Source organism: Delphinapterus leucas, chromosome 6 (assembly GCF_059928025.1).
Source record: "Delphinapterus leucas isolate spDelLeu-1000000601 "Yukka" chromosome 6, BTC_Dleu_Yukka2, whole genome shotgun sequence".
NCBI lineage: Eukaryota > Metazoa > Chordata > Mammalia > Artiodactyla > Monodontidae > Delphinapterus > Delphinapterus leucas.
Genome location: NC_143134.1, coordinates 115,225,001 through 115,251,289, shown reverse-complemented (window position 1 = coordinate 115,251,289; position 26,289 = coordinate 115,225,001). Strand labels below are relative to the sequence as shown.

General features: G+C 38.6%; 1 protein-coding gene across 7 annotated transcripts in view; it reads left to right on the top strand.

The window, feature by feature from the left end:
- Nucleotides 1–26,289, top strand: part of MAPKAP1 (MAPK associated protein 1) — a 230,645-nt gene that overhangs the window by 25,677 nt on the left and 178,679 nt on the right. For 5 of the 7 annotated variants that reach the window (XM_022578740.3, XM_022578739.3, XM_022578738.3 and 2 more), the window contains 3 exons: nucleotides 1,307–1,634; nucleotides 4,105–4,194; nucleotides 15,484–15,632. In XM_022578740.3, the coding sequence (XP_022434448.1) occupies nucleotides 1,376–1,634; nucleotides 4,105–4,194; nucleotides 15,484–15,632 (498 nt within the window). In that variant the 5' untranslated portion in view covers nucleotides 1,307–1,375. The remainder of the gene's footprint in view (nucleotides 1–1,306; nucleotides 1,635–4,104; nucleotides 4,195–15,483; nucleotides 15,633–26,289) is intronic. The other 2 variants (XM_089913750.1, XM_022578741.3) reach the window with 2 other exon arrangements.

Genomic DNA, 26,289 nt, shown 5'->3' with positions numbered 1-26,289 from the left:
ATTTCCCCCTATGTTCCATTTCTAGAAGAAACAAATGACAAGAAAATCTGGTGTTCTAGGTCTTTCTAAAAATAAATATCTTCTAGGACTGTTCCTAGGAACATATTCAGTCTACCGTTCACATTCCTTGCACTTCATAATGGTTTTAGAGGAGGAGGGAGGTGACCCAGATGACCTGCAGAGTCCTCTGTTACAAAGGAAGCACGCACTTATTTTACCTGCTGTGAACTTAATGATAGAAGGATAAACTGTTGATATATTTTAGGATTATTTTAAACAAGAATTGAAAACTGAAGTTGGTAATGATATTTTTACCATCAGCATCATCATTACTAATAACAGCTAATTTTAAATTATGTACCAGCTGTTCTTTTGAGCATTTTACCTACCTAATCTTCTATATATCCTTTCTTCCCTGCAATCTCCATTTCACAAATGAAGAAAGAAAACAGGCTTACTGAGGTTAAAGTTATTTTGACCAAGATCACATAGCTAGCAAGTGATAGGGCCAGGATTTGAACCCAGTTCTGCCTATAGGCCCTTAGTTTCCTAACCACTATTCTGTAATATTTTCTTTGTTGAGTATTCCCATTTAGCTGAGGAGGTACCATTTTGTTCCCAGAATAAACATTGTTACAGTTTTAACAGGATTCAGGAAGCAGTTCTTATAATTAGGTTTCTAAAATAAGAAATTAATCTGGTAGCCGACAAGTTTGATTAATAAGTTTTATTTTAAAAGCACAATACTATCTTAAATCAGAAGGAAGGAAAATGTATTTATTGAACAAAATTACTTTGGTGGTCCGTTTTTGTAAAATTCCTGGTAACTCAGGAAGCATTGTCTGTGCCCTTTTAGACATTTCACAACCATATGGCAGGAGGGGGAAATGTAAACTGAAATACAGTTTCATGCTTTAGCACATCATTTGAGGAAAATACAGCTTGTTCCCCCATGACCTTATAAAGTAATGAGAAGACTGCATGGGAATGAAGGGAGAAAGAAAGGAAAATTTATTGTTTTAACAGTGGTTATGTACTTTGAATGGCCTAAGGAGTTACTGTTACTTGTTTTGTAAAAGAGTAAGCCATCTTCTCTGATACCATGGAGATCTCATTGACTAGAATGGTAGCCCCTAGAGCTTATAAGGATTTCCTTTCAGCTTGGACTTAATCCTTTTAAGCTCCTAGCTACAGGGACAAATGTTGATTTTCAAGGTAGCATTTTACCACATTGAATTTGTTTGAAAAATGATTCAGTCATTTTCTGCCTTATTCTTAAATGTTGCTGTGTACATCGTGTTTCTAGGCAGGTGAGCCCGTGAAACAATATGAAGAGAAGAAAATAGCCTTTTAAGGAAATTGGCCCACAGAAAGGATGGCCTTCTTGGACAATCCAACTATCATTCTAGCTCATATTCGACAGTCACATGTGACCAGTGATGACACAGGAATGTGTGAGATGGTTCTCATTGATCATGATGTTGACCTAGAGAAGATTCATCCTCCTTCAATGCCTGGAGACAGTGGGTCAGAAATTCAGGGAAGCAATGGTGAGACTCAGGGCTATGTATATGCCCAGTCAGTCGATATTACCTCAAGTTGGGACTTTGGTATTAGAAGACGCTCAAATACAGGTAAACCTTGCCTTTTAGTCATGTCTTCTGAGCTTTAAATCAGTAAACAATCTTATAGAATAATGCATAATGTTGGCATGGGTTTAATGGGGAAAGTTACTGTGCATTAACAGAAATGTGTGTGTATTACACTAACAGTGAGTCTAAGCAATCTCTCCATCTCTGCGACTGTGAATGGGGAGAGTCTCTGGAGTGATGCTGTTAGAAGGAGGTAGACAGAAGAGGGATAAGGAAGCAGACAGAGGAAGAATAGGTGAAAAAGTTGGCTATGAGAGGAGCGTTCTGTTTCTAAAAAGTGACTGTGTAGAGAGGGAAGTGGACTGTTTTGTGTATCTTCACAGAGCAACATTATTCCCAGTAGACAAACTACCTGGAGGCAGATTTCAGGTTGACATGATAAAGAAACTTTAATACAGAGAGCTGACCAGCCAAGGGTGCTGCTGCCCGAGACAGTTCTTGCCCTGGAGGAATTGTAGCGGGGTATGGGGTTCGGAGGGAGACTACTGAATATTTGTTAGGCCTGCTTTTAGGAGGAATTCCTACACTGGGTGTGAGCTTAGAAAAGGTGCCCCTGTTTTTGATACATTACCTTTATTTAGTTGATCTCTACCCTTTGATAATTGTGGCTTGAAAATGCTCAACTTTAGCATATATCTGTTTAGTCGTTAGCTTTGAAACACTTATCATTCCCCTTTTCCAGCTTAAGTTTTTTGGGAGCATTTCAAGGGCAATGTGATAAACCAAGTCCTTTACTTAGATAAATTATTTAGACTTTATAATCTAGTTGTTCAAATATGACAGGGTATTCTACAAAATAATTTATTTTTTTTAGACAATCAAAAAATATAATCTCCTAATCAGTAGCAATAACCTGCTAACTCCCAGGAAAAGTAACGGCAGGATATATAGTAGAACATTGAAAATATTTATATGTTTATTTTCACAGTCCAAATGTAAAATGTATGTAAAGGAGTACTGCTGGTAGAGCAGGATGCAATTCACAGTGCAAAGCGTGTTACGGTTTTGGTTCAGAATTTAGCATTCTGTGACATCTACGAAGAATAATTTGCTCTTGTGATGAAAATAATTAATAGCATTTCCCAGTATCTAAAGGAACTTTTATCAAAATAGGATTTGAGTGAAGGTTTGAATATAATTTAGAACCATTGATTCTCGGTTCTGTAGTTGAAACTGACTTCCTTGCAAGTTATTGAGATGATATCTTTTATGACAGGTTGAATGGATTTCAGTAGGAGAATGCCGCTAAATTGAGAGCTTTATGATTATATTACTTTGCTGTACCCTTCACATTTATTAATTGCAATTGAATGTATTTTTCTTCCGTGGAATTTGGTTAGATATAGTGACATTGTCAGAATGCTTTTGCCAGCATAGTTTAATTTTCTGGCAAGATTAGTTTCAGTGTTTCCCTACCACAAGGCTAAGGCAGGAATGTAAGATTTCTTATCTTGGAAATGGTTGCAAGAAAACTTTATTTTATTTATTTATTTTATTAGCGTTGTGCCAGGATAGGAAGTTGAAGATTAGAAAGAGGAAACTAATTTGGAGAGGTGACATCAGTTGTGACTTTCTTTTCCATTGTAGTCTCCGTGTGCAGCTGTTGTTAATATATGCTGGACAGTATTTCTTTAAAAGATCAGTTCACTGACTTTTGAAGGTTGATCAGCCAGTGGTAATATAATCACAAATGCACAATTTTAGATGATGCTTTTGTTATTGTTGTTGGAATTTCTTAAGCTAGTACTTGGATGCTAATAATTAATTAGGATTGTGAGGTGTCTTAGCGACCAGGGAATTTACTTTTTAATCCTTTCAGCATATCTTAAAATTTTGTGTAAGAAAAATTGTTCTTTTTAAGATTTGACTAATGTTACAAAGATACAAATCATTTATTTTAGTACCTATAAACTGTTTCAGCCCACTGAAGAAAAGCTATGCTAATTTATATAGCTTTGACATTTTATAATTTTCATGATTTTTAGATAAAGGATTTTATATTTAAAACTTTAATAGTCTAGTCTGAGTTCATTTATCTTTAATTTTTGAAACGGGTAGAGTAATTCATAACAGTAATTTTATTCCTGTAATGTAATATTCACTTCAGTTCATTTGTGCATTAAAATTCCTTTAAGACCGTTATTAATGATTTATATAATGAAATGTCATATTAATCACAGAAGTTTTCACATTTTATTATTCTCTTCCATGTTAATACTATCTTTATGATCTCTATTAATGTTTTATATCCTCTAATTTCAATTATAAATCAAGAATATTTTCATGTTTTTGTTGGTATTTGCTTTTCAGGGGTGCCACCTTTAAAATTTTATGACTTTTTCCCTACATATGCAATATAAAACATCTTTATTCATATAAAGGTAGTTAATTATGTCTTTGTTTATAGTAAACTTTCATTGACAAACTTATAGTTATAATATTTCTTTTCAAGCTCAAAGATTAGAACGACTCCGAAAAGAGAGACAAAACCAGATCAAATGCAAAAATATTCAGTGGAAAGAAAGAAATTCTAAGCAATCAGGTAAATTGAAATAATTTTAATTGTTAATTTGAGATTTATATATTTAGTTTATATTATTATATAAGAGCTTTTAATTTTAATTCATCCTTTTAAATCCTCTAGGCAGATACCTCTGTGTTTTAAGCTTTGAACTCTTTCACTTGGGTGCCTTGGCCTGCTGAAGCTGTGTGTTCTTTAGGTCTTGTCTTTTTGGCCACTCCTTCTCCTGGATCACAAGAATTGATGAGTGCAGGGCATATTTTGTAGAAACTGTTGTACCAGTACCTTGTTCTTAGAGCCAAGGTGTACCTATGATTTGGATGGGCCTCTGGATTGTAGATCCCTCCTGGCAGTTCTAACCTAGACTTGCCCTTGCCTCATTAGCCCCAATAACAATCTTTTTTGCATATATGCTAATTTTTTTCCTTTAGCTTACAGACCATTATGTTGCTGGTATTAGCATTTGCAGTATGTGTTCATGTGGTATGTATTGATACATTAAAAAGCTGGCTGTCTTATATATTTTCAAAGCTTCAATCTCAGCAAGGAGAGAAGACTTTTTAAGAAAGTACAAAATAGAATGCTATTAAAATATTTTCTAATGTTTTATCATGTTTCCTAGACTTTTTTTTTCTTCCTTTGAAATAAATGTCTGCAGTTGTCTTTTATATCTTCTTAGCACCTCCCACTACCACCCTGGCATATAATACATGTCCAATCAATTTTCGTTGACTGACTCCTTTGCTACATAATATTTATGAAACCAGTAATATTAATGATTATCACTTTAACAGCAGCACCTACCTAGTGCTGTGGTAAGTACCTTATGTGCATTACCTCCAATGCAGTGGTCTTATAAGGTGTAGGTATCATTGCTGTCATTAACAGACAAAACAGAGGGTCACAGAGGCTTAACTTGCTAAAGTTACAAGGCTAGGAAGTGGTGGTGCAGTAGAGCCATGTTTCGTTATCTAGCACTGTCTGCACCTAAAGGCCAATCTCTTTCTGCTAAACCATGTCATATAAAGTGGTTATTGCTTTCTCCTACTATAATTGTAAACTCAGGAGTGTTCAATGGGTATGATTTTCTTAATGATTGCTTCTAAATAACGACTGTTTAGAATGAGAAATCCACTTCTTTCTCTTTTTTGTATCTCACTTCTGTGACTTCCTATAGTTCTTCTTGAATGTCTTTTTAGTTTTGCTCTTGGTACTTTAAAAATCTCTCCAGGCTGGCCTTTTCTGTTGATCTAGTTAATACTTCTCTCCGTTATATTTAGCATAAACTGGAAAACCCTTACATCATTTATTTTGTCTACTTTCTTCAATATTTTTGTATGTCTTAATGTTTTTCCTATTTATCTCTCCTTAATGAATTCAGAGCCAGTTTAATAAGCCCATCGCTCCAGCTACCCTTTGTTTTGCCTTCTTCACTTCCATATCTTAAAATGATCATAAATAAATAAATTAATAAATAGAGTAGAGCATCTCAAATGTATCTTCATTAACCCCTTTCACAATGTGAGAAGTAATTTCTTCAACCTAAATTTTGATGCATCTAATAAGTTTTGGTACTCCCCCGCCCACTCCTTAAAGTTCTAATCCACTTTAACTTTTGTTCAGTGTTTCACAGAATGTGCTGGAGGAACAAATAGTCCCCTGTTGGCTTTCATTTTAACCACACTGTCCATTATGTATATCTGCTTCTCTCTCCCTCAGTTTCCTTCCCTTTATTCCTGTCTCAGAGATTTCAGTAATTGACACTGTGATCTTATTTCTGGAAGAGCTCCTTAATGTGCCTGCCCATGCTTTGAGATGTTGACCTTGATTCTGGCCAGACCAGTAGCCTGCCTGGTGGTTACTCTTGATGGTTAGAGTGAACCTCGTCAATGCACAGAAGAATGCCTTTGAATTTTCTGTTAAGCTGGGTTCTGTCATTACCACAGACTGGCACTCTGGTTATCCTGAAATGTGTTAGAAAAGTGGAGTTCGCAGTCCACTAAACATCTACCTGGCAAATGGATCAGCCATTCTATTTTCACACATCTCTCAAATACACATTCTCTTTTGGCAAGAAATGCCACCACCAAATCATTTTGATATTAATTGGGAATTTTGGCTAGGTAATCATTCATTCATTTCCTCATTCTTCTGCTAATTACATTTTGTGAAAAATCCTTTCATCTGTTTTTTATCTTTGTTTTATTTCATTTCCCACTAGAAGAATCATCATTATGAATATGATGACCTCCCATGGAATGTTCTTTTTCCACACTTATTCTATCTGCTACATCCAGTTTATTCTTTAAGACACTGCCTAAATGCTTCCTTTTCATAGAGGAGTTAGAAGGGATCTTAGAAACCATCTGGTCCATACCTCGAAGTTCTTTATGAACCTACTGACCCATATGCGACGAGACCACATGGTAAACGTAATACCTTATAGTAAGATTCTTTTAGTATTTCTGTAACTAAAACTGCATGGATAAATGTGAAGACGATGTCATTGGAAGACAGCTTTGTCAGCAATAATCTCAAATCAAAGACTAGTATTTTTAATTTTATTGTTTTAAAATGGTGTTGGTATATTATTTACAAAATTGGTTATTATTCTTATTTATTGAGTCATTTAACAAGTATTTCTTCTACAACTTCTGTGTGCGTAGTAATTCTGTGCTAGGTGCTTTGGGGAATACATGATTCCTGTCCTTAAGAAATTTGAAGTCTAATTGGAATTCAAGGCTATTTACATGTGAAGTTAAATAATAACTTAAAACAGTAATGTAGTTTTTATCAGTTACTTATGAATATTCCTGAAGTTTTCTTACTATAACTTCTATTATTGGTTTCTTAAGACAACAGTTCCCAGATGCAATGGCTGTATAAAAGTCAGAAATGCATCCAAAAGTACATGTTATAATGACATTCTATATACATTTCTAGGCCCTGTCTGTGTAATTCCTGGTTCAGTAGGTAGAGGTTAGGGTCCACAAATCTATATTTTTCAGAAGCTCACTGGGTGATTCTGATGGGTAACCAGCTCTGAGCACCACTGGATTATAATATGCCAGCCACTAACTTTACTTCATCTTCATGCAAGCAGAGCAAATTAGCTGTTAATATTTCTGTATTATTGGTGAGAAAACTGGAGGACAGAGGCGCTAACTAACTTTCCCAAGTTACTTACTTACAAGTAGTTACAAAGTCAGAATTCTTCTCCTGGCCAATCTGATCCCAAACACTGTAGTCTCTCCACTGTGCTCCATTCTCTCCCATACCATAGGCAGAAAGGAGCTGCTCCTGGAGCTTTGAATATTGAGGAGTCTTTGGGGTTCCCTTGTACCTTTCTTTCTCTGTGTCAGCTACAGCCAATGTTCGGGAAAGGTACCAAAGCTTCTATATTAAAAACTTTCAGTTGAAAATAATGAAAAGCAAGTGAAGTCAAAGTTGAAGAGCAGCTTGAAGTTGAGCAACTCAGGAAGTATAGCTGTGTCTTATGAATGGCTTAGAACCAGGAAGAAGGGCTCTGTGACCTTTTCCAATCTTATCTCTGCTTTTTTGTGACCATCTGCTCTCTCCTTCCTCCTCCTATTCTGCTCCCTATCCCCACAACTACTTTCTCTGCTTTTCTGATCCAGAGTTATTCATTCAACAAGTATTTATTTAGCTCCCACAGTATGCAAAGGCAGTTATGCACTATTATAGGTCTAGAAGGTAGAGCAGTGAACAAGACAAAGTCCCTCCCCTCGTGGAGGTTGTTGGGGAGAAAGGCATTTAAACGAACATAGGAGGTCAGGTGTCAGAATGGGAGAAGTGGCATAGAAAACAATATCCCCCAACTAAGGTCGGTAAGGAATGCTAGGCATGGGATTGTGCTGTTTTATATAGGGTGATCAGGGAAGGTCTCATTAGGAAGGTGGTGGATGAGCAGAGATCTGAAGGAAGTGAAGGAGTGAGCCAGGCAGATACTGGGAGATGAGTGTTCTAAGATGAGGGAACAGCAAGTGCAAAGGTTCTGTGGCAGAAGTGTGACTGATGTACTCAAGGAATAGCAAGGAAGGATGCTTGTTGGTTAGAGTAGAGTAAGCAAGGGAAGGAGTGAGGTCAGAGAAGTAAGTAGTGGGAGACCTGATCACGCACAGTCCTGTAAGGACCCTGGGTGAGGTGATTTGATCAGAGTACTGATATGATGTGTGACTTACTTTTTACTTTTTTTTTCCTAGCTTGAATTTCATTTAAAACAACTATTTATTATAAAATTTTTCAAACACAAAAACAAAGAAAAAAATTTTCAAACATATACAAAAGTAGAGAGAATGGTGTCATGAACCCCACGTGCCCATCACCCAGCTTCAGCAGTTAGCAATATATGTTTCGTCTTGTGTCATTTAGACATTCACCTCCCCTCCCCTCCCAGATTATTTTTAAGCAAATCCTAGCTATCATATAATTGCATACCTAAATACTTATGTGTTTGTTTATTTATTTATTATTTATTTTATTTTTGGCTGCATTGGGTCTTCGTTGCTGTGTGCAGGCTTTCTCTAGTTGCAGCGAGCGGGGGCTACTCTTCGTTGTGGTGCGTGGGCTTCTCATTGCGGTGGCTTCTCTTGTTGCGGAGCACGGGCTCTAGGCACGTAGCTTTGGCACGCGGGCTTAGTAGTTGTGGCTCATGGGCTCTAGAGCACAGGCTCAGTAGTTGCGGCACACAGGCTTAGTTGCTCCGCGGCATGTGGGATCTTCCCGGACTAGGGCTCAAACCTGTGTCCCTTGCATTGGCAGGTGGATTCTTAACCACTGCGCCACCAGGGAAGCCCTGTGTGTTTTTTAACATGTAATAAAACTGCTCTACCACTATCCTCCAAAAATTAGCAGGAATTCTTTACTATTATCAAATATTTTCCTGATTGTCTCAATTTTTTTTTCTGCCCCCCCCCCCCATTTTGTTTGTTCAGGTCTAGATCTAAGGTCCACACCTTACTTTTGGGCAATATGTCTCATTTCCTTTTTAATCTATAGATTCTCTTTCACTTTTTATTCTTGTAATTTATTAGTTGAAGAAACTGGGTCATTTTGTCCCATAGTATTTCCTACATTCTGGCTTTTGCTAATCATATCCCCATGGTTAATATGTTCCTCTGTCCTCTTTATTTCCTATAAACTGGTGGTTAGATCTACAGAATTGCTCAGATTGAAGTTTGATTTTTGGTAAGAACACTGTGTACATGCTGATCTGTATTTCCTATTGCATCATTTTAGGAAACATGGAATGTCTTACTGTGTTTTTTGTAACAAGATTGATGGTGGAATCAGGCCTTATCCATCCATCATTAAATTACTCCCATCAGCTTTTCATCTGATAGTTTTAGTGGCCATTAATGAGTATCACCTAGATTCATTATTTCATTAAGAGGTGTGAAATAGTGATTTCTAATTTTTATCAACTTGTTTTATATAAAGGACTTTCCCTAATCTATTATTTGGCTATCCTCAGGTATAGTCCCTGCAAGAACAGCAGGATAAATGCTTGCTTCTTTACCTTTGTCAGTTGTTTTCAGAATGAAGAGTTTGTTCCCTAGCATCCCATGTAGATGACCAATGAGGGTTTTTTTCCCTTTGTATCATTATGCACTCATGGGTTTTTAAGCATAATTTATATTTTTCAATTCATTGCAGTTATTCTTTTTTTATGCTGAAATTCTCCCTTTGTATAGTGAGTCCCTTCACATTTGCTGCTAAGTTCTTTTGACACAATTCCAGTAATCTTTCATAGTTTCCTTGCTTTCTTGTGTAACAAGATGTTGCAGGTTCATCTTGCACATTTTCTTCCCCAAATCTGGAATCAGCTGTTTTTCCAGGGAGTCTTGATTCTTTTTAGTGGTAAATGGCATTAAGAGACCACAACTGAGCTCTGGGGGGGCTCACTGGATTGATTTTTGTTTTCCTTGTAGGCCTTTTCAGGGAGTAGAGCTCAGAAAAAAATAAATTTTTAAAGAGAATACATTGTGAGTTAATGCTGATAATTCCAATTCAGATTTAGGAATTTTTACTTTTGATTTTATGTTTATGTATCCTTTCTCATGCTGAAAATCTTGGTTCCAGAATAGAAATACCAATGTTATTATTAACATTATGATTAGTGAAAACAGTTTAAGATTTTTTTGTCTTTTTGATATTTTCTAATAGGGAATGTACAAATTGATATATGATAAAGTTACTTAAAATAATTCCTCTCTTTGTAGTTAAACTGCCAACTAAATACTACACTTAAGTTCATTTTTAATTTTGCTTTTATTTTTAGAGGTTGCACTTTTTCTTAATTACACAAAACATTTACATGGTTGTAAAGTTAAATACATAAAACAAGGTAAACCAGAGAAATCTAGGCTCATTCCTTGTCTTCTACTCTTTTAGATAGTCATTTTAAAAAAGGTTTTGGCTTTTCTGTCCACTTACAAATATATATAAGCATATTTACATTCATATTCCCCTCTTTTTAAATTAAAGATAGCATAATACACACTATTTTATGCAACCCATTTTTCATTTAGCAACACATCCTGAGAATTACTCTGGAGCAATACATAGAGATAGGTTTCATGATGTGGTTGTACCATAGTTTAGCCAACCAGTCCCTTGTTGAGGGATATTTGATAGTTTTCAGGCTTTTGCTGTTGCAAATGGGACTGCAGTGGAAAGCGTCATGCATATTAGTTTAGTTTTGTTTTTTTGCCAGTGTCTCTAGGATCAGAATCCTGAAAGTGGTATTGTTGGGCCAAGGGGTAAATATATGGTTTTCTTTGACATTGTTACATTCCCCTTTATTGAGATTTTGCTGTTTTTCATTCTCTCTAGTAATGTGTCGAGTGTCTATTTCCTGATAGAAGTGGAATGGTATCATAGTATAGTTTTTTGGTTTTTTTTTTTTTAATATATGTATTTATTTATTTATGGCTGTGTTGGGTCTTCGTTGTTGTGCGTGGGCTTTCTCTAGTTGAGGTGAGCCGGGGCTACTCTTTGTTGCGGTGTGCGAGCTTCTCATTGCGGTGGCTTCTCCTGTTGCAGAGCCCGGGCTCTAGGTGTTTGGGCTTCGGTAGTTTTGGCTCACGGGCTCAATAGTTGTGGCTCACAGGCTCTAGAGCGCAGGCTCAGTAGTTGTGGCGCACAGGCTTAGTTGCTCCGCGGCATGTGGGATCTTCCCGGACGAGGGCTTGAACCTGTGTCCCCTGCATTGGCAGGCAGATTCTTTATTTTTGCGGTACTTGGGCCTCTCACTGCTGCGGCCCCTCCCGCTGCAGAGCACAGGCTCCGGACGCGCAGGCTCAGCGGCCATGGCTCACGGGCCCAGCTGCTCCGCGGCATGTGGGATTCTCCCGGACCAGGGCACTACCCGTGCCCCCGCATCGGCAGGCGGACTCTCAACCACTGCGCCACCAGGGAAGTCCCTCGTAGTATAGTTTTAAATTGCATATTTCTTATTATGAAATGTGGTTGAACATCTTTCCATTTGTTTAAGAGCTCTTTGAGGGGCTTCCCTGGTGGCGCAGTGGTTGAGAGTCCGCCTGCCGATGCAGGGGACGCGGGTTCATGCCCCGGTCCGGGAAGATCCCACGTGCCACGGAGTGCCTAGGCCCGTGAGCCATGGCCGCTGAGCCTGCGCGTCCGGAGCCTGTGCTCCGCAACGGGAGAGGCCACAACAGTGAGAGGCCCGCGTACCACAAAAAAAAAGAGCTATTTGAATTTCTTTTTCTGTGGATATTATATATTTCTTGTCCATGTTGTTGGTCAGTGTCTTCTCTACTTTGAGAATCTTTATATATTAGGAAGTTTTTGTTTTTGTTGTCATCAGATTTATCAATTTTCTTCTTATTCTGAAGTTTATAACTTTGTTTTTTCTTCTTTAAAATTAAAAAAAAATTTGGGCTGCACCAGGCAGCATGCGGGAGCTTAGTTTCCTCACCAGGGGTCGAACCCGCGCCCCCTGCAGTGGAAGCGTGGAGTCTTAACCACTGTATCACCAGGGAAGTCCCTATAACTTGTATTTTAAAAGACTCATTGGCTGCTGTGTTGAGAAGAGACAGTGGCCTGGGTTGGGGTGGGGGAGGCAAGGGTGGAAACAAGACCAGTTTGAAGGTGGTGGTAATAATCCAGTTTTGGTAGCTATAGGTGGTTCTGGATTATCTTCTTAAGTTTCTGTTGATGGATAGGATGTGCGAGAAAGAGAAAAGTGGAATGACACCCAAGTTTTTTGCCTAGCAAAATTGAGTTGCCATTAACTGAGAAGAAAATTGTGGGAGGGGTGGGTTTGTGGGGAAGATCAAGAGTTTGGTTACAGACGTGTAAAGTTTGAGATACCTATTGGACATCCAAGTGGAGGTGCGAAATATGAAGTTGAATCTATAATTTTAGGGAGTCTAGGAATAATCATTTAGAAGTTATCAGCATACAGAGGATATTTATTTAGGTTTTCCCTTATTTATTTTTTTATTGAGGTATGCTGTACATACATTGAAATGTATAGGTATTAAATGTACAGTTTGATGACTTTTGCCAAACATACACCTGTGTAACTAGCATTCCAGTCACGTATACAGCATTTCTATACCCCAGAAAAGTTCCCTCGTGCCTCTTTCTAGTTAGTCTCCTCCCCAAAGGCAATCATTGTTCTGATTTGTATCACTGCAATTTAGTTTTGCCTCTTGTAAAATGGTATTTACCTATTTATTTTATTTTATTGGCCCTGCCATGCAGCTTGCAGGATCTTAGTTCCTCAACCAGGGATCAAACTCTGGCCCCCGGCAGTGAAAGCCCGGATTCCTAACCACTGGACCAGCAGGGAATTCCCTAAAGTGGTATATAAAATCATAAGGCTGGATGAGATCACTGAGGGAGTGAATGTAGATAAAGAAAAGGCCCAAACACTATGCCTTGGGGAATGCCAAAGATTTGAGGGCAAAAGGAGGAAGAATCAGCAGGGAGACTGAGAAGGAGTAGCCTGGACAGCAAGTGAAGAAAAGGATTCCAAAAAGGAACGAGTGAAATGTCAAGTGCTACCAAGAGGTCTTGTAAGATGAGGATTAAAAATTGACCAGTAGATTTAGCAACAGGGGAACCATTGGTGACTTCGTTGAAAGGTGCTTTGATGAAGTGGTGGAGCCTGAATGCCTGATTGGAGTGGGTTTGTGTGAATGGGAGGAGAAAAATTAGACAGCAAGAATATAGACAACCATTTTGAGGAGCAGAAAAATAGGGTAGTCACTGGTTGGGAGTATGGAAGTACAGGAGAATTTTTTTTTTTTAATGAGTAGTATTTCAGTATCTATATGCTGATGAGACTGACCCAGTAAGAGGGAAAAATTGAAAATGGAAGCGAGATGGAAGAGAATTGCTTGATGCCCTTGAGTCGGCAAGAGTGGATGGAATCTAGTGCACAGAGGAGGGGCTGATCTGATAAGAGCATAGGCAGTTCATCCATGTTGTGATGGGAGGGAAGGTAGGAGGAAGTGCAGGTGAGCATGCAGAAGTCCTCATTTGGTTGTTTCTGTTTCTCCGTGATGTTGGAAGCAAAAGAGGAAGTGGGAAAATGTCACAGGTTGAGGAGAGAGGTCTAAGTGTGAATTAGTCTGAGAATGGAAGAGTTAATATATCATCACTTCACACTTAACCCTACTGATAACAGTAGAGTGACTTGGATAAGGGACTTATGTTTGCTACACCTCAGTTTCTTCATGGAGCTGTTGGTAACCTGTCTTTCAGGATCATTGTGAGCATAGGATGAGAAGACACCTGGCATTGTTCCTGGCCCCTAGTAGGTTTTTTGTTTTTACTTTTTCCTAGTAGGTATTTAATAAAGGATTATTCTTTTCCAAAGTGTAGCAATAAAATTATTGATAGAGTACAGGTAGAATAGTACTTCCAATATTTAAAATACCACTTCAGTAGTAATCTAAAACTTTTTCAAATGTGCATTAATCTGTTGGTATTAATATATAATTAACATATTAATCTGTTGATCACATGTACTTATATATTCAGAATCTGGATTGGATAGTCAAGTGCCACATTTTAAAAAAGAATTAGATCCTTTTCTCCTGGTTTGCCACTTAAATCTATAAGGACTCGTTTGATAAACTTCCCCCACTGGTTTGTTGAAAATAATTTTGTTACCTTTTTAAAAAGTTCTAAGTGACTATTTCACAATTATGTTTGATCTCAGTTCAAGTTGGCTATGCTCAAGAATGGAATGGGTTGAACTTATTTATTGCACATTTTAAGATCTACGATTGATTCATTTAAAGTGTAAAGTATGGAAATTTTCTAACATCACAAAATATAAAGTATAATGAACGCTCATGTACTTATCATCCAGCTATCACCTTAAATGACATTCAGATTAATATAGAGAATGAAATGATCTTTGAGAAGATATGGAACTAACTTGTCTTGGTTCACTAATGAATAAGTGCTGAAGGTTTTGATTTAATAACTTAATCTGAATTCCTTCAATCATTATTTTATTCATTGATTCATGCAACAAAATTTATTGAAGGTCTACTTTGTTCATTAGTGCCTAATGGCTAAGAGCCATGGCTGGGTGCAAACCTGAGCCCTGCTACTTACTGGCTGTGTGGCCTAGGGCTAATCAAAATATTCTACGCTTCAGTTTCCAGTTGACAGAATTGAGATAATGCAAATATCTACCTCATCAGCTTGTTATGAGGATTAGATGAGATACGTTGGTTTGCTCAGTAAATGTTAGCTATTATTATTAAAAATACTCTTTCTCCTTTTCCTCCTCCTCATCTTTGTCATCCAGATTGTGTGCTAGGTGTCATTGGAAAGTGTGAGAGGATTAAGAGGTGGACCTTGACCTTGAAGAACTAGAACTTCAAAACCACATATTAGAGCCAGGAGAGATCTTCAAGATAATCTGGTTTGACAAGTCCAAAGAGGTTTAGTGAATGGTCCAGTATCACACATCTATCTGCTAGTGGCAAAGCCAGGCTGAATCTCAGGTCTCACAGCTGTAGGCGCTCTTACAAAATGGCTGTTCTGTTGGCTTGTCTGCCTTCTGCCCCCTTCCTTAAACCCTAGTCTTTCTAAGTTGACAAACCTGACCTATGTGTTTTTCAGTGCTCTGCTCTTTCAGTGCACAGACATATATGTGAGACTTTTTGCACATATCTGACCTAAACATGTCTTGGACACTCCCTCCTCAGGATTCCAAGGAAGACTTTTTAGGGAAGGTGGACAGGCTATCTCTCTGTGTTGTAATCACAAAGATGTTTTTATCTTCCTCTTGTATCACAGCCCAGGAGTTAAAGTCACTATTTGAAAAAAAGTCGCTCAAAGAGAAACCTCCACATTCTGGAAAGCAGTCAATACTATCTGTACGCCTGGAGCAGTGTCCTCTGCAGCTGAATAACCCCTTTAACGAGTATTCCAAATTTGATGGCAAGGTAAGTCAACGCGAAATGGGAGGATGAAAACAGAAACAGTCTGGAGATACGTGTGTGTGTGTGTGTGTGTGTGTGTGTGTGTGTGTGTGTGTGTTCCTGTTTTATCTCCTAAGTGTTTCTCTCCTAAGGTTTGGGTTAGTTGGGCTGTGATTAATCAAGGTCTGACTGTTTGGAAAGCCATGAAAGTGGTTCTGGGAGATGGTTTGGGTTGTCTTGTCTGATTCTTGATTATAACTCCAGAAATTGTAGAGGTGAGAGCTTCATTTCAGAATTCTAAGACATTGCTTTGCATGTCAGTGTTTTATTGAATCTTGTCTGACACTGGCTATGCAGGATGACTTAATTTTTTCCTGTTTGTTCTGACAGTTTGCAGTTGCTAAATTAAAGTGTGTTTGTTTTCCTTTTAGAAAAATGGCCACTATTTTAGGTGGAATATAGTTCTATCAATACATGCAGCACCCTCTCTTACCCATTCCCTGCCATTCTTTGTCTCTGTGCTCAGCTGAGCTGGGTTTCTTTCAGGACAGTAGCAGTTGATTTTTATATTTATTGCCATTATGTTTGCTGTCTGGCAGTGGTGTGGGCGTGCTGAGTGATAGCTTGTTGCCTGGAGGGATTGTGTACAATTTGTCTTAGTTCAACGCCATTGCAATTAATAAAGATACAGCTCTTTGCTTATGTTTGCACTTTTTATAATCAAGTCCTGGTTATATGCTGGTTCTGTCAGTTGTCATCTGAGCAAGGAGATGTTTTTTCTTTGAAACGCTTTCACCTCATACAATTCAGCATGTTTCCATTGGTTTAAGTAAGCATATATGGACATTGGCACATGAGGTTATTGATGTTGGCGGGGAAGGAGAACAAAAACTAGAAACAAAATGCATAAATAGCATAAAATCCTAATATGCTCAGGAGTTTTCTCCAAAAAACATAAGAAAGTACTTCCAGTAAATTAGAGATTGTATCCCGTGAAGAGCTTCTCTTCAGCCTGCCCCTGCCACCTTTTCCTGTTTCTTCTTGTGGAATGCAGCAAAGAGAAGGAAGGGTCCCCCTAGGGGACAGGAATGTCAGCCTCTGGAAACTAGTGAGTTGGACTGTAGGGGATTTTTTTCTTAACTACTACAATCAATTCATTTAGATATGTGAGATGTTATTATTGGGATTAGGTTACATGGCTAGAATTTATTTGCTTCCATTGCCTATCATCTCATTGTTTGAGGATGCAGTTAATTGCTGGAGTAATTAGTATTTGATAATGCTGTGATGCCAACAAAGTAGCACAGATCTTTTAAAATACTATATTCTAGAATTTTCATTATACTATTAGATTCTATTATAAATTACTTAGGATTATCCAAATCTAACCTTGCTAGAAGGTTGTGAACTCTGCTTGTTATATATACCTAACTTGAAATTAAAAAATAAAATAAAGAAGCCATTTCCTCAGTCACAAAGGAATTATTTTTGCTAGATATGTGTTTACACTTATGACTCTCGATGTTTTTGTCATATCAGGTCTATTTGTAATCAGCAAAGGATGTGAGCATGGCCCAGTCACCATTGCACAATTGATTAAGACAGATTTATATATCGATAAGTCTGTCTTGTGACGCAGTGCTATTTTTTTATTATCCTACATATTACAATTGCTAAAACACAATTAAACCCGTGTTCTCATCTATTATTTAATATTGATGCATTTGGCAGATGTGTAATGAAAGTGGCTTAATATTTGAAGGATATTGTATTGTACATATTAAATTAGTCTATCTTTGTGAAATGCATCAATATGATATTCAATGACATCTCAGTGATTAATAGAGAATTATACTTGAGTCAAGCCTTTTCGTAACCTAGAAATTAAAATGACTATTCAAATAACACCTCAAAATGATGAAATTAGCATTTTGTGATTGCATAATAATGGGATTGTAGTAGTTATAACAGCACCATGGCTGCCTCGAGAGTTAAGATCATGTCAACCCCTTGATAATAAAGCCTTTTCTGTGAGAGTCGACTTTAATAATTTCCAGATTGATTCTTCCCATAAATCATTTGACGTTCAGCACTAAATTTTTGTTACTGTTGTAACTTAGAATTATTTTATTTTTATTCAGCTCATATTTAAGAAGTGAAATGAGTGTCCTGTTTTAATGATTCACCATCTTGTCATTGAACTCCCTGTTTCTTGCCTCAAATGTAAGAGTTTCTCATGTTTTTTGATAGTCCCCCCCCCTTTTTTTTGCAAAGGTTTGTTAAAGCCACTAAAATATGTGGTTCTTTCCACTACAAATATTCACAATGCTTTTCTTGGGAATAATGCTTGCCTTATTTACATAATTAACTGAGTTACTTAGGTCTCTTGGGCAAATGGTACATAATTGGGGAGAGAAGGGGACAGGGAAGAGTTTGGGGTCTAATTAAATATGCTAAAAAACTACTTAATTATCTATTTCCTCAAGAGACTAACTGCTGTGAAATCCTCCTTATGATTAAACTAGCATTGGATTTAAAAAAAGGATTTTGTTTTTGGTGTGGCTTTACAGTTACATTGTAGGTAAGCAGGCATCTTTAAGGATTTGTGCAAACTGAATTGTTGGTTTTAGTGATTCTAAGGGTAAGCATCTCTTAGTTATTGTACTAAATTAAAGCGAATACTTTTAAATAGTTTTTGGTTCCTGTAGCTGGTTAATAATTTGATTTTTTTAAAACTGTGGTTGGTTAATAATTTCTTGAAGGCATGTAGTCAAGAGGGAAAGGCCGTACTTAGGTATATGCTTTATTGTAATTTTTACAGTTTTTTGATCAGGTTAATTACTATGTTTATATTATCTTTTTGACAAATTGGCAATGCTATCCGTGACTGTTTCAGATTCATAGGTTATTAATAACTCTGTTTACTGATCATTTGAAAAAAGACCAGGACAGATTGCAAGTGGTTTTGGGGAATGCTTAGCCGGACAAGGCAAAACCAGGCTCAGCCATCTGCCTAAATTCTTTGGGCTTGTTAAAAACAGGACTTCTGAATAGCTTCATTAACAAAACCAACCTCTGTTTTAGAGGTGAGGCAATAGGAAAATTCCTGTGCCAGTCCTTCTGATCTCACTGAAAGTGGGAAATGTTGGGCGTGACAGGGAGTTGCTCTGAAGCGATGAAGGAGTGACAGGCAGTAAACATTCAGCACTGATTTAAGTGCCCCTGAATGTGTGGATTTCTGCTCTGTCTTTCCACCTTTTTCAAAAGAGGTCTTATTTTAAAAAGTATCTAGCCCTTTTCCCATGCCTTATCACTTGAGAAGCTTTAGCTAGTACATCGTCATCACTATTTTGGTTAAACTGAGTTTACAAATATTATCATCAGTAGACCCTTAGAAATTCAGATACCCATCTCCAGTCAGTACAGTTACTAACAAAGAAATGGTGCTGATTATCAGTTGTGTCACCTCAGTCAGGTTTGTCACCTCACTGAATCTCAGTTTCTTTACCTATGCAAAGAAATTAAGAGTTCCTTCCTAACAAAGCTGATGAGACCATCAGATAGGATAAAGCACCTAGCATGGGGAGAGGCAGTGTAATTTAGTTTGTAAGCAGATCTATTTTGTAGTAAGGTCTGAGTTTAAATCCTAATTCCACCACTTAGTGGTATGACTTCAGGCTAGTTACTTAACCTCATGAAGCTGCAGTCCTCGTATGTGGAATGAGATGGTGGTAGTGTGTCTTCCTGATGAGTATTGAGATATAGCACATAGGAAGTGCTCAGCAAATACCCCACTTCTGCCTTTCTCTCTCTGTAAAGGGTGCAGGCCAGTGATGCTGTCTCTCCTTTGTACTTCATTAGATTGTTGACAGGATCGAGTGAGAGGAAATGTGCTCTTAAAACTAGGACTTTAGCATCGTTACACAAGATGTACAGCAGACTGGGTGAAGGTGGTCCGCTTGTAGAAGTCCAGGGAGTCAGTCCAGTGGGGTTTTGACCTTTAACTTGAAATAGGAAGATTAAGACAAGTAATTACTTCCTTTTTTTGTTTGTTTGTTTGCAATGGCTATTTTTTAAACATCAGGTGAGAGGGTAGTTTGATACTAGTAATTGCTTGGCAGTTTAGTAAAACGTTAAATATTTTACTTATTTGACTTAGCTAAATTATACTCTAAATATAAGGAGCATGTTTGCCTTGACAAGTGCTTTAAAAAGCAGAACCAGTGCTAGTTCATACAGACAACTGGGACTTTGATTGTGTTAACTTGCTAGAAAGTAACCATTCCTCTGTTAGAAACTGTTTTAACAGGGAAGCTGCAGAGAGCATGGGGGAAGGGATAATTCATGAGTGCTAATTGCTTGGCTGTTAATTTTCATAAGTGTTGATAGAAGCAGTTCCTTAAATTAAACTTTGTTTAAAATGTATCAGGGGAAATATTCCACAGTGTCGAGCCTGAAGTGAAAATTAATATGAATGCTGTGGCAATTAACACATACTGGTTAATAGCTTTTAGCAGCATTTTGGGATGATAGTCCTTAAATACATTTTTGCATGCTGCTCTTGTTTCAGCATTGTTCCAGTCTATGTCTGGATAATTTTGAACAAATGTTTTCTACAATCATTGGCATTAAATAGCTCTCTTCAAAGGAAGTCACTTAAAACTTTGCAGAAAGTGTGAAGCCACTGAGAAATGTTGCAAACTCAGAAAAGGTCAGCGAATTGCCTTTAGAGGAAAATGCTCCTCATCTGAACTTGGAATATTTGCTATTATCGTGGGAATGGTCCCCTCTAATATGTTAAGCTACTTTAGTTTCAGGATCTCTTTCCGAAAAATTATAACCTGGACTTCTTAGTGCTGGTTATGTTTCTAGACAACAGCTTTTGCTTATTGCTACCTGAGCTGAGGCATGGCCTTGAGCCTAAGGACCTTCTGGCCTTTGACCTTGCTTCTCTCCTCTGACCATCATTTCTGCCCCCTCCCACCCCCTACCCCCACCCCGCCCCGCCCCGATGCAGTTGGCTGCATTGGTCTCAGAGAGAGAGAGAGAAGGAATATCTAAAGTAACTCTGTATTTTGAATTAGGAGCTGTTTGTCTCACTTTTCCATTGGCTTTATTTTACATACCTTTTTCAGTAAAGGATAGTAAAGTCCCAACATCATTTCAGCAGTTACTTTCTTGGCAACTTACCTCTGTGACTGTATTTTGTTAGTCTTCCTTTTTATAGACCAGTTTTTATTAGTCTGTTCTACTTCTAAAGCAAGATATTAGGTATTTACTACCTTTTTACACACCGTGGTATACCAATAAAAGGACCAAATTCATTAATTTAAAAATGTCTTAAAAAAATTTTTTTTTTTTTTTTTTTTTGTGGTATGCGGGCCTCTCACTGTTGTGGCCTCTCCCGTTGTGGAGCACAGGCTCCGGATGCACAGGCTCAGCGGCCATGGCTCACGGGCCCAGCTGCTCCGCAGCATGTGGGATCTTCCCAGACCGGGACACGAACCCGCGTCCCCTGCATCGGCAGGCGGACTCTCAACCACTGCACCACTAGGGAAGCCCTAATATATTTGTTTTTAAAAATAAATTTATTTATTTATTTATTTTTGGCTGAGTTGGGTCTTCGTTGCTGTGCACGGGCTTTCTCTAGTTGCGGTTAGTGGGTCTACTCTTCATTGCGGTGCACAGGCTTCTCATTGCGGTGGCTTCTCTTGTTGCGGAGCAGGGGCTCTAGAGCGCAGGCTTCAGTAGTTGTGGCTCGCAGGCTCAGTAGTTGTGGCTCACGGGCTTAGTTGCTCCGCGGCATGTGGGATCTTCCTGGACCAGGGCTCGAACCCATGTCCCCTGCATTGGCAGGTGGATTCTTAACCACTGCACCACCAGGGAAGCCCTAAAAATGGATTTTACTGAGATTATTTCCCCCTTACCATTATACTAATGCAGTGCTCTTCCTGTTGCTCGACATTATACTGAAAATCCTGAGGGCCGACTTTGGGATTTTTGCCTGGGTGGTATTCAAAATGAATTAAATAGGAATCTTACAACAAAAAGAAAGCATTTTCAAAAAAAAGAAAAAAAAGCATTTTCAGCATCCTATTCTGAAGTTAAATTCTCAAGGCTTAGCTCTTAAAACTAGCTTATTCCACACTGAGCTCTTTCTGTCCAGGCCTCATTTCTGCAGTTTGTTCTGAGCCCTGCCAGTCTGTGGAGGCTTCCTCTGATTGTGGAGCCATCTTCTAGAAACTCCCATCAGAGGTAGAATTCACCATCAACTCAGAGGCTTTTCAAAGGAAGGCAGAATTTTGCAGTGGGAAGAACATGTTTGTCAGGCTTGGGTTAGAATTCTAACTTTGCCATTTACTTGCTGTGTGATACTGGGCAAATCACTTTGCCTCTTTAAGCCTGTTTTCATATCTATAAAATGAGGTTAATGATACTTATCAGAAAATGTTGTTGTGAGTATTTAATGAAAATTATAAATGCATACATAGCAAGGTCCCTGGTATATGGTCAGTGCTGAGAGATGTATTCGTTTCCTTTTACCACATTGCCATTCATTTACTTCTATTTAGTGAGGGTCTACTATGTGCCAGGCACTATTAAGTAAAATCTGGATACAGTAGTGAGCAAAACCAGATCTGGTTTCTGACCTCATGAAGCTTCCTCTCTTGACAGGAGGTTAGCTGTTATGTAAATAATCACCAAACAAAGTGTAAAATTGCAGTCACAGTATATATAATCAAAGCCAATTAATTACCAAGTTCCAGGAGAGATACTTGGGGCTTTTAGAGAGTTATTGTAAGGGCACCTGACCTAGTCTGGGGGGGTCAGAAATGGTTATCCTTGTGAAGGTGCCTCTTGACCTGAGAGCTGAAGGCTAAGAACTAGCTAGGTGAAGTGTGAGGAGAAAGAACATACAGAGGATCTGAGGCAAGGGGGAGCTTGGAAATTTGGAGGAACTGGAAGAAAAGGCTGTGTGACTGGAGACCCAAGGGTGAGGTAGATTGTGGTGCAAGGTGAAACTGCATGGGCAGACCACAAGTGGCTGGTAGAAGTGTCCTCTGTAATCTAAGAATATGGGAAAGCCTTGAACAAGTTTAATGAGGAGGGAAGGTAATCAGGTTTGTATTTTGAAAAGATCACTGAAGCTCTGCTGAAGGGAATACACTTGAGAAGGGTTTGTGAGGCTAGAGAGACCAATCAAGAAACATTTTGCAGTGGTCCAGGTAAGAAAGACGATAACTTGGGCTTACTTATTGGAAATGGAGGAGTAGATGAATGCAAGAGATATTTAGTTGGTAACAGTGATAGGACTTGATGATGGATTGATTATATGGCAGGGAATGGGGGAGAAAAGAGTTTCAAGGATGATTTCTAGATCAGATTCTGGCTTGAGGAACTGAATAGACGATGATACCATCCCTGAATTAGGAAGCACTGAAAGAGGGCCGAGGATGAGGCAGAAGTTACCATCTTGAGCTGGTTTGGGCCTACTGATGACAGATCATAGCCTGTTACCATGTCCTTGAAGACACTACACATACTCTCTTTTGGAGGGGATAGGGTGCACCCTGTTTGTTTGGTTTGTATTTGGGGCGTCTGAGGCAGTAGTCTCTGAGATGAGAGTGGGCTAGGAGGCAGGAGCCTCTTTTTTGCTTGCACTTCATAGCCAGCTTTGGAACTTTGGCTAAGGAATCACCCCAGAAGTGGGTCACCTCTTCTCTGAGACAGGGCTATACTCTCAGATGCCTCACCCAGCTCATCAGGCCATTAAGAGGAGAAAATGAGAGAGTAATTTTAAGTGAGGCAGATGTCAGGTGTCATTTAAGAAAATATACTGATTGTAATTCTTGGACGTTAGGGGAATAAGAGGTAAAACGTGGACATATTTTAGTTATAACGAGATTACTGTTGTGGTACTACCCTCTTCCTGGCTAATTAATTACAAGATTAGCAGGTGAAATCTGGTTGGAATGAATATCAAACACTGAGTCCCCAGGGAAAGCATGGGAGACAATCTGTTTTATAGGTGTGGTGGAGACTGGGGATGGTGGGATTTTATACTGAGCTTTCTCATCTGGGGCACCTCGCTCTGCATAATTTGCAATGGAGAGATTACCTAGTCACTCAAAGTACTAGGCCCTGATTTTATTATCTTGAAAACAGCTATCCAGAAATATCAAATGACAGCTTAGGGTCACCCAGCTGGGCATAGAATCTAGGTGTTCTGATCCTTAGAGATTTTAATTTTCATTCTTAATGGCATTCGTATTTACAAAATGGAAACCTGAGTTCAAGTACTGGAAGACCGTGTGGTGGAAAGAACACAGACATGAAAGATGTTTTAGCCCTGGCCATACTATGGAGTCCGGGACAGGGCACCTCCCATCTCTCTGACAGAGCCTCAGTTTCTGCATGTTTAGAATTAGGAACTTGACTTAGGTGATCTCTTGGATTCCTTTTGGCTTTAAGATTCCATAGTTTTGCGATTGGGAGGTAATTGACATCAGTGACATGTAGAAGGTTATAGATGGGAAAACTTGAACTCTTAAAGAATTGATCTTCTACATATATGTTGCTACTTTCCTCTTTTAATTGATCATAACAAAACTGTGATGGAGGGAGCATTATCTCCATTTTACAGATGAGGAAACTGAGGCTCAGAAAGAGAAAGTGACTTGCTCAAGGAGATCTCACTAGTATATGGCAGAGCTGGTATTCAACTCCTTATTCCATTACCACAGCTTTCTTTCTTAGACTGTTTTACAGTCATTGTTATGCAGGAAACAAAATATTATTAATAATTGAAATTTTTCAAAATTTAAAACCAAAATAATTTTCCCTTTACCAGTGGACTTGAAATCTGACAGACTGGTTTAGCTCTTATTATCAATTGTGTCTGTTGGGTGAGTTACTGCATTTTGTAAGCCTCAATTTTCTTACATGTAATAAAGAAATGATGAGATATAGGGGCTGGGGAAGGGGAATGCTTTACACACCAAATCTAGTATATGTCCCACAAATGCTTTTTTCTTTCCACTGATCTTCCTGGTATGCAGAGTGGATTCATTCATCCGTCCATCCATCCATCCAACAAATTATTTACTAAGTGCCCACATTGTACTGGTTCATTTTAAATGTTTATGACATACTGGCTCTGTGCTGGGCACTGATGAATCAGACAGGGCTAACCACCATAGAGGAATTTGAAGATAAGAGTGGCCATATAGGGCTTCCCTGGTGGCGCAGTGGTTGAGAGTCCGCCTGCCGATGCAGGGGACACGGGTTCGTGCCCCGGTCCGGGAAGATCCCACATGCCGCGGAGCGGCTGGGCCCGTGAGCCATGGCTGCTGAGCCTGTGCGTCCGGAGCCTGTGCTCCGCAACGGGAGAGGCCACAACAGTGAGAGGCCCGCGTACCGAAAAAAAAAAAAAAAAAAAAGAGTGGCCATATAGCCAACAAGTGGAGGAACCACCCTTCATAGTCAGGGTTGTGCCCTGTGCTGGGGACTATGGCAGTGGTCCATGACTTCAGGTACATCTGATTGAGCAGAGGAACAGACCCATGGACAACTAACTGTAGATTAAATGTGGTAGATACTGCAGTATAGGTCGATATGGAAGACTGGAATTGGGAGGCAGCAGTGACGTTCACCCAGTTTGTTATCCTAGGTGAGTTTGTCTAAATTTTGATTGTATTAATTCCTAGAGGGCAACTTTGGTCACTCTTTAATGAAGCCCAGCTTGGCACTCTCCACACATAAATGTGGACTTTTAAAAAAATGGCAGTGATAAATTTCAAATGTCATTACTCTCTGAGGCTTGCAGCTACGTGGCAGTATCATAAGAGCAGTGTTTTATTAATATCTCCACTCCTTTCTGTTAAATTGAAGTTTTAACACCTAGACAAAGGTACATGTAAGAAAGTAAGTTTAGGAAATTTGCAAAATATGCTACTATGCAACCAAAGATTAAATTGATTTGTTATATGTGTATTTAGCTACAATTCATTTTAATTGTCTGTATGAAGTTAAAAAGTATTAGTGTCAGATAAAGATTCATCACCAGAGCGTGATTTAAGGCTGGTGCTGGAGAACGCAGGCATGTGTTCCAGCAGATGTTTGTATAAGGCGCTGTCTTTCCTGACAGCAGTTAAAAAGTATGGTTATAGTAATCAAATTGTGGTGCAGCGACTCAGAGGCTAGGGCCAGATTGAATTAAAATAGATATAAGATTTATGAATAGCAATAGCTGTGATAAAATTTCACTGCCTTCTTCAACAGGAAGGACTTTTTCCACAGTAGAAAGAAGAAAATCTAATAACCACTTTTCTAAAACTGTGGTTTTGCTGACTTTCATTTTCCCTTCCTAATTATGGCATCAAAACGATAACTTGCTGGGGTTGTTGTTTTTTTTTCAGCCATGGTGAACTCCCTTCCCCCCCATCTTATTAAGTGCCTAGCATTAAAACAAGTATTTTTTATGATGTTAATGTTTTAGTTCAGAAACAAAATTCATGTAAATCTAGCCTGTGGGATTTAAACTCCCTTTTAAGGAAAGTTTCTTTATCATTATCACCATAACTGTGTTTTATTGAATTCCTATTTTGTACCAGGTCCTTCAGTGGACCCTTCATATATAGTAGCTTGTCAGTCCTCACAGCATTCCTGTTTATGGATTTTA